We start from the raw sequence: 9,308 nt of genomic DNA, 5'->3' as shown, positions 1-9,308 counted from the left end.
TCACTTGAATGGGTCACTGGACAAGAAAGGTAACTGAAGGTAAGTAGTTTGCTTTTTTCCCTTTGTTTTAATTAGTAATCTTTTTTAATTAATGCCTCAGTAGAGATCTGTATTCTCAGTTATAAATGAGATAAAAAACAAGAACGGGGAAAAATATTGTAGAATGGAGGTGACAAGAAAAAAGAATCAAAATATTTTCAGATGCAGCATGTCATTCTGCCAAAGAATGACTCCCAGTTGTAAAGGTTGTTAATGACACATTCTTAGACACTGAGAGTCACTCCATGCAGGAAACCACAGCAATACAAATTTCAGACGAAAGAAACAAAATTTTAGGACACTGAATGTAAATTCAGTGAGATAATTAAATGGGTCATGATGAATTTGAGGAAAAAATTATTTTTTAGCGAGCCAGTAAAAATACAATTAAAAAGTTTTCAACTTGATGAAGGATGGTGAGTTTCATGAGTTGAAACTGGATGAATCCTGAGCAGACAGTAGTCCTGTCACTGCTGCCAATGATGGAAACTGCTTAACAGGTATGCTTTTCAGTCAGTTTTATCCAAGGAAACACACAATTGTGTTGAACCAGAGCAAGAAATGGGGGAAGAAATTCCTGCTACATGAAGAAGTACCATCATGATGCAAGATCGCAGATTAATGAAAGTACTTCTGGAGTTCAGCAGTGAAAAATCATTATTTGTTAATTCCAAGTGCAGGATTTTTTTTTAAGAAAGCACCAGAGAAAATTGCTTTTCCTGCAAATATTCTCCAGCTGGACTGAAGATTATTTTATACACATGTATTTCAGCATCTTTTTAGCTTCCCCAGGTTTTTGAAATTCAAACTTTTTTTGACAAAAACTTAAGAGTTGTTACAAGTACGTTTCAGTTTACAAAATATTCTTCTTTATATTGGTAAAACTACTCATTTACTACAGTTGAAAAGAAGAAAAATATTGAAGTAAATTTGTTTCCTGTACAGAGATTTATAAAAATAAGAGTACAGTTTTAATTCTAAGAGTTATAAACAATTAAGATGTCCAGTTATATTAATAGCATAACTACAAATAAGGAGAGAAAGAGAGAAGGGGAACAAAACTTACTTTTATCAACTGTTTTACATCATCCCTTTTTCTAATCCAATGAATTATCTGTGCAAGTACCAATCTCAAACCATTATGTACTATTCAAAACAGAAATTTCCCCTGCCCCTTAACTGAAAAATTAAAAATGAATTTGGACAGTCTTGACAGAGGGAACTGCAGTACAAGACCCAGAAAAATAATGGTTTGTTGAGTATATCTCCTCATCATTGCCATAACTAAATATATCCTCTTCTACTCAAATACTTTTCTTGGGCCTTTTGCTGAGACTATTTTGCTGAAAGTCAACTAACTTTTGGAGTCCAATTTTGTTCTATTTCCTTACAGAAATTTATAGCACTAACTTGCTGAATTACATAAATATACAATAAATTCCATTGCATATCAGCAAGAAATTCATCTTTCATTGTTAAAGCTAAATGGTTGTAAATGGAACCACTGATTGTACTTATCTCCTGAAATTTGGTTTCAGTTTCTCCCCTAATTACAATCATTAATCAGTCTTTATTCCAAAGTGTATTATGCAGATAAAAATTTGCAAAGTGTACATAATAATGGTATATTTCAAAGCAGACAATTCGACAATTCCAAAAATACTCACGTTTATTCTAATAAATGGCACAAACTAGTTTTTTATTACAAGTGATGAGTCTGATACATCAACTCCACTGTACACAGATTTTTGAAGTAAAATACCTTTCCAAAATACTCAAAACTATTCTGAAATACAGTCCAAATGTACAAAATAATTATAGGCATCAAAAATTGTTCCTTGTTGATATTGTTTACTCCATTTTGGCTCCTTTCAATTGTGTGAAAAGCAGAACTGCATCAGTGTCCTGAAGATTTGTAACATTGTAGGTATTACCTATAAAATGGAAAATAGATCTATGTCGATAAGACAAGATAATTTTTATATATTAATTGAAAATTTATTTGACATTAAATTGCCTGGATGGGTTGACAACCACATTCCAGCCTATCCACCTTTCAAATATATGAGCAATTTAATTATATCTGTAGACATCATTTGAAATCTTTTACACTAATATATGTAATACACATGCTAACAATACTGATGGGCTCAGTTAACTTGGCTATTGATTTAACCAATTGCAATTACAATTATATCATCATCAAGAGGAAAAGGGGTAATCCATGTATGGAGCTAGGCAATGTGTACGAGATCTGAAATGAAAATTTCTCATCTGCATTCACCATGGGGAAGGCAGTGGTTTATTCAAGAAGGGTAGCAGGACAAGCCAGATAACAAAAGGCTAGTGAGCCTTAAGTCAGTGGCAGAGAAATTATTGGAGAAAATCCTAAGGGATACAACTTATGTATATTTGGAAAGGCAGGGGCTGATTAGGGATAGTCAGCATGGCTTTGTGGGGGAGAATCTTACATCACCAACTTGATTGAGTTTTTTGAACAGATAATTAAGAAGATTGTGAAGGCAGGGTATATTGACTTTAGTAAGGCATTTGACAAGATCCTGCATGGTAGGCTGGTCCAGAAGGTTGAGGTACATGGGGTTCAAGTTGAATTGGTTAATTAGATCCAAAGTTAGACAAAAAGCTTGGCATGACATCGTCGGCTGAAGGGCCCATATCTGTGCTGTAGAACTCTATGACTCTATAACAACAGAAAATCGATTTTCTGTTTTAGTTACTGCTATTTCACTCCTTGGTGAATAATACCTCCCTTATAATTTAGAGAAATGGAATTTAATATGGCATGTTTCATTTCGTGTGGATTACAATACATATAATACACACTCGAAGACTCATCAGTATGTGTATATTGTGTATGCCTGGAACTTCAATGATCATAATATTAAACAAAGCGGCAACTTATAAGACTTGCATTGAGATAAATTAGAAAAATAAAAGACCATTTACCTGATGGCACAAAGAAGTAATCCCCTTCTTTGAGACGGTATGTTGTACGGTATATTGTAATGCCCAAATCACCCTTTAGGATGTGAAATATCTGTAATATAATTAGCGTGCATCAAAAACAAAGTTTGATTCAGGCAAAAAAGACATAAGAAACTTTCTTTAAATCCAAAAATATCAAACATTAATGTGGCAGCTTCACCAATCAGAGAAAGCATGAATTTGCGATTTTAGAAACACCAATGAGGACAGCCTGAAAGTTTGCCATCTAGAAATCAAGTGCTGAACCACACTATGCTTCTATTTTGCACAGTTTAAAATAATCAATGCTTTCATAAGTACCATTAGAAACCTTTAGAATATTTGATATTGAAAAACTAGAAAGCAATGTGACTATTTAAATAACCACAGACACTATTTAAGTGCTGGATTTCAAATGGAAAATTGGAAGGTTCAAACACTGGAGCTTAAAAGATAGGCACGACTCAGTTTGAAATGGCCTGGGCAGTTTTCAAAGTGGTGCTAACTTCACATTAAACACACTAGTATTGAAGAAAAACCTGTAAGGGTTTATGTGTTTCAGTAAAATGACCTGTCCTGGGCCCAGCACATAAGGAAGCCGTGCCAGCATCTCTACTTTCTTAGAAGGTTAAGGAGCTTTGGCATATCACCGAACACTCTAACAAACCTCTACAGATGCACTGTTGAAAGTACCCTGACTGGTTGCATCATGGTCTGGTACAGCAATTTGAATGCGCAGGAACACAAGAAGCTGCAGAAAGTAGTGGACCAGCCCAATACATCATGGGCACATCTCTCCCCACCATCTAAAATATGTACGAGGCACTGCCTCAAAAAGGCAACATTTATCATCAAAGATCCCCACCATCCGGACTATGCCATCTTCTCACAGCTACCATCGGTCAGGAGGTACAGAAGCCTGAAGCCCCACACCACCAGGTTGAAGAACAGCTACTTCCTTCAACCATTCGGTTCTTGAACCAACCTGCACAACCCTGATCACTACCTTATTAACACTATCACCACTTTGATCTCTTTGCACTACAATGGACTTTGTATTTTTTTGCATAATTTATATTTTTCTTGTGAACTTTGTATTGCTAATGCTATGTGCCTGTGATGCTACTGCAAGTAAGTTTTTCATATGCATAAGTACATCCATTAATGTACTTGTGCATACGATAATAAACTTGACTTTGACAATAAATCAGATTGGTATCCAGCTCAGCCCATCAAAGAACTTAACATGCTGACAAGAAGTTTAGCGAATCCACCACAGAAAGCACAGTGAGATTAAATCACGTAAATATAACTTGAATAAAACAGAATTATTTCCTTTCATGAAGGTTATTATTGACCATATTAGGACTTCTGATATGCTGGCAGGCCCGTCATTGTTAACTACATAATATGAAAATTGCCACAGCAAAATGATGGAGACCAAATATGCTCTTACATAACAATAGATTTTTTTACTTAAAGTGAACAACATTTGTACTGCAGTTCAGAATCATAAGGTGATAAAGCATAGGAAGTGGCCAGATAGCTCGTCATCCTGGTGGCAGAATTATCCAACTAGTTCTACTCTGTTCTTCCCCTAGTCTGTATTTTGCCCCTCAAGAACATATGCAAATTCCTTTACAATGTGACCACTCATTCTGCTTATGCCACCATTTTGACCAATGGAATCCAATTCACAACTCTGTATACAAATAAATGGTCTCTTGTCAGCTCAGATTTAAAGCGATTGGCCAAGAAATCCATGTCCTTTGAGTACCAAACAGATCTGCCAATGGAAGCAGTTTTTCTCTATCTACTCTATCAAAACCATTAATGATTTTGAGCCGTGGCATCAAATCGCTTAACATTGTCTTCTCCACAGAGAACAACTTCCCCAGTCACTCCTCATAACCAAAGTCTTTCACTGCTGGTACAATCCTGCCAAAGCTTTCCTCTAAGACTTCAATACACCCTTCCTAAATTATGGTCCTCAAACCAAACAATATTCCACAAGATGCCTAACGAATATTTTATAAAATAATTTAACTTCCTTGCTTTTGTACTCTACACAAATTCTTCCCCAAGAACATTATGCTGGACTTTGGTTAGGCCACATTTGGAGTATTGTGTATAGTTCTGGTCACTGCATTATAGGAAGGAAGTGGGGGTTTTGGAGAGGGTGTGGAAGAGGTTCACCAGGAGGATGTATGGAGCAGCAAGTATTAGCTATAAGGAGAGACTGGACAAACTTGGATTGTGTTCTTTGGAGTGTCGAAGGTTGAGGGACTACCTAATAGAAATATATAGAAGTATGAAAAGCATTGGATAGGGTAGTCAGTTTTTTCCCCCCACAGGGTAGAAATGTCAAATACTAGAAGGCATAGCTTTAAGGTGGGAGGGGGCCTGTTTAAAGGAGATTTACATGGCAAGTTTTTGTTTTACAGAGGGTGGTAGGTGCCTGGAATGCGCTGCCAAATGGTGGAAGCAGATACAATAGCAATATTTAAGAGGCATTTAGATAGACACATGAACAGGTAGGGAATTGAGGGATATGGACAAAGTGCAGGCAGATGTGGAGTTTAAATTGGCATCATGTTTGGCACAGACATTGTAGGCCAAAGGGCCTATTCCTCTGCTGTACTGCTCCATGTTCTAGGACTTCTGTGTGCTACCTGCTACCAATGAAGAAATTCAGGATTCTGAATCCCATCTCTATTTTAAGTGGTCATTAATCGGATATTCCTATGAGTTGCTGGTGTTGTTACACTTTCAAGAAGACAACAAGAATGTCTTTGAATAATTTTCTCTCATCACCTGGGAATCCCCTCGTGCGACAACACTTGGAGGAAAGTGCCTATTTGAGGAATCTGCTGTCAGACATTTGAATGATATGGCCTCCCCAGTGGAGCCAAATGAGTGTAATTGAGCTGCAATTAGAAATGTTGACCTTGTAGAGGGCACTGACGTTGATTTGCTTGTCCTAGCTGTGAATTTGAAGACAGCATTGGTGATAACTCTAGATGGTGCTTTGAGGTGCCTGCTCTCGCTAGCTCAAGACTCAGATGCATACATGAGGGTTGGGCTCACAGCTGCCCTATAGACCATGAGTTATGTGCTGCGTTTGAAATCTTTATCTTCAAAGATACTTTTATTTAGACTGTCCCACAGAAAGTAATGATAAAGTTCATCACCAACATCTGCATTCATGGTGAAATGGCTCCGAAGATATCGAAGTCCTGCAGATTTTTCAGGGTTTTGTCACAGACCTTTATTGTTGGAGGCTGTAGTTGCACTGTGAGGGCAGGTTGACACAGGACATTTGGGTTATGTTTGCTACATGTTAGCCCGTTCTCTTGTACACTTGAATGAATGATTTGGTAATGATTTATAGCTCGACATCTGAACACGTGCATACACAAGCATCATCTGCATCCTGTAGCTTGATGACCAAGGTTGGAATGACTTTGCTTCTGGACTGGAGGCACCTGAGGTTGAATAGCTTCCTATTCACCCTGTAAATTAGCTCCACTCTAATGGAAAACTTGTTAGAGGGGAAGCAAGATGTAGTACTGTGGCAAGAAAGACTGAGATAAACAAGTCTATACTATCACTCTGATGCTTTAACACCAGTCTGCACTGAGATTATGTTTGTTGTTCACCTGTTGATTACAATCGTGGCTTTCATGTCTTCATATAACAGATATAAAATGTAGACAAATTTCTGCATATAGCCAAATTTCATATGTTCCAGTGCACCTCTCAACTGACGGCGTCAGAAGTTTTTTTTTATTAAGTCAAGAAAGGCCATGCATAATTGTTACGCTACTCCCTGCATTTCTCTTGGTGTTGTAGATCATGTCCATTGTGCCTCCAAGTGGGCAGAAGTCAATCAAGGGAGCAGCCTCTCAGACACTGGGAGAAGGCAGTTGAGTAAGATTTAAACAATTACTTTCCCTTTGGTAGACAGCACAGAGAACCCTCTATAATTACCACAACTTGCTTTGTCCTCTAAGATATTTACAATTACAGCATCTCTGAGATCTCCTGGCAGTTCTTCCCCTTTCCAGACATGGGAGATGAGGTTGAGAATTTATTATTGAATTTCCTTTCCACCAGATTTTAAAACTTCTGCAGGGATACCCATTGCTCTCAAGGCCTTGTTGTTTTTCTGTTTTTGACATTCTGTTAATCTAGGTCAGCAAAATGGCTGGACTTGCTCTGAAATTATGTCACTTTTTTCAAGGATAGATTCATAGTTGTGAAGTTCTTCAAAGTGCTGCTTCCAGCAGGTGCTGACTGCCTCCCTGTCTCTTATAACCTTTCATCCATTCTTGGCTCTCAGCTGGGTGGATCCTTGGGTATTTAGGCCATTGAGAATCTTGACAGCATTAAAGAATCTGTGCATATCATGGTTATCAGCAGATTGTTGGATCTCTTTTCACCTACCTGTTCTTTAGTTTGTGGGTTTTCTGTTGGACCTTGACTATCAGGTGCCTTTAGAGCTGTAACTTTTCTCTTGAGGCACCAAGAGTGTGCTATATTTATAGTTAATTAACTCCTGGGTCTCCTGGTCAGTCCCAGCAGACCAGTCTGGTAGAGAAGCCAACAGTCTCATCATGTGATAATTATGGTGGACTTCAGGGCAGTTCAGATGCTGTGGGCACTCTGCTGCTCCCATTAAATGAAGGTTGCCATTTACTTAGAAGGCACTGGCCAAGAAGAACTATCTTTGCAGATCCTTGAAACCATCGACACTCACTTTATTGTGATACTTTATTAGATACAGGAGCCTGAAGGCACATACCACGGGGCTTAAGGACAGCTTCTATTCCACTGCAACAAGACTATCGAATGGTTCCCTTGTACGATGAGATGGACTCTGACCTCATGATCTACCTTGTTGTGACCTTGCATCTTATTGCACTGCACTTTCTCTGTAGCTGTGACACTTTAATCTGTACTGTTATTATTTTTACCTGTACTACCTCAATGCACTCTGTACTAACTCATTTAAACTGCACTGTGTAATGAATTGACCTGTACGATTGATATGCAAGACAAGTTTTTCACTATACCTCAGTACAAGTGACAATAATAAACCAATACCAATATTGCAGTGAGTCTAATGGACATAACAGAGCAGATTTGTTGAGAAGTCAGCCCAAAAGTCATTGGTACCAATCATGGCACAAGTGAGGTGGATATCCTTGCCAATTTTAATAAAGCCAAGGATCCCTCTGTTTGGAAAAAAAAGTCTTCTTAATTTATGTATCAACCTTCAAATATTTGCATACATACCTACCTGAATCTCTGTTTCCATAATGTATCAAAGCTGCAATTTTTATTACTTATTGTCCCTTCTTATTCTTCCTAACAAAATGCATCACAGCAGGCTCCATTAACACATTTAACCTTCCTTGTTTCTGGCCAAGTTACCATTCAAAGAACGTATTCCAACCTCCTCATTGACTACCTCACTTCAGTATCTCTTATCATCTGCAACCATGGTTAGCAAATACCACACAAAGCTTCAAATGGGAAAATTTACTCACCATGGTATCTTTATAAACCATCTGACAACCCTTTTCTTTGTATGGTCCCAATACAAGTTTGCCACAAGAAAATGTTTTCCAATTTAAACTCTTGCAGATGGCAATGGACCTATTATCATCATACTCTGTCCTTAAGGGATAGAAGAAATTGCACATTTCTGAAGTTTTAACACAGTCTAAAGAAAGGAAAAGAAAACAAAACAATTAGAAGGTACTGACATCAGATTCAAAATGATCATTGCTGGGCACAAGAGAATAAACATTGATCTATTATTCATGCTTAAATCCTTTAGTTGTACATTTTTAATTTACTTTCAAACAATTATTTGCTTTCTATTTCCATGCTGTGTGTAGATTTTCCCATTAATACAACTGACCAAAGCCAAAAGATGATGACCAAAGTGTAAAAAAAAGTAATGCAGTCTTAAATAAATTGTTTCAAGCAGCAACAATATGCATTCTATAACCAGCAGCTGACTTTCTAAGCACTGCTAAAATAAGTGTATATTTTAAGTACATAAAAAAAAGTTGTACTAAAAAGTATTTGGAATGAATCTCAGGTTAGTAAGTCACAAGCCTGGGGTTCTACACTGAAAAGAACTTAGAAAAGTTAATGATGAAATAGCATCACTAATCTGAAGAAAGAACTAATGCAAAGAACCGGCTTTGAATAGTAAAACTGTTGAAAAATTAGGAACGGGATCAGCCAACTGTATGCAAATTAATCTCAGA

The 9,308-nt window shown here is 37.4% G+C and overlaps 1 protein-coding gene across 2 annotated transcripts in view; it reads right to left on the bottom strand.

The window, feature by feature from the left end:
* Positions 1 to 1,055: 1,055 nt before the first annotated feature.
* LOC127572478 (centromere protein C-like) overlaps positions 1,056 to 9,308 on the bottom strand; it is a 55,888-nt gene continuing 47,635 nt past the window's right edge. The window contains exons 12-14 of one of the 2 annotated variants that reach the window (XM_052019803.1): positions 8,577 to 8,752; positions 3,007 to 3,097; positions 1,056 to 1,973 (exon numbers count right to left, since the gene is read on the bottom strand). In XM_052019803.1, coding sequence (XP_051875763.1) covers positions 1,891 to 1,973; positions 3,007 to 3,097; positions 8,577 to 8,752 — 350 coding nt within the window. In that variant the 3' untranslated portion in view covers positions 1,056 to 1,890. Of the gene's footprint in view, positions 1,974 to 3,006; positions 3,098 to 8,576; positions 8,753 to 9,308 lie in introns of those variants that run through there. The other variant, XR_007956634.1, reaches the window with a different exon arrangement.

Source organism: Pristis pectinata, chromosome 7 (assembly GCF_009764475.1).
Source record: "Pristis pectinata isolate sPriPec2 chromosome 7, sPriPec2.1.pri, whole genome shotgun sequence".
Taxonomy (NCBI): domain Eukaryota; kingdom Metazoa; phylum Chordata; class Chondrichthyes; order Rhinopristiformes; family Pristidae; genus Pristis; species Pristis pectinata.
This window is presented reverse-complemented; position numbering and strand designations above follow the sequence as displayed.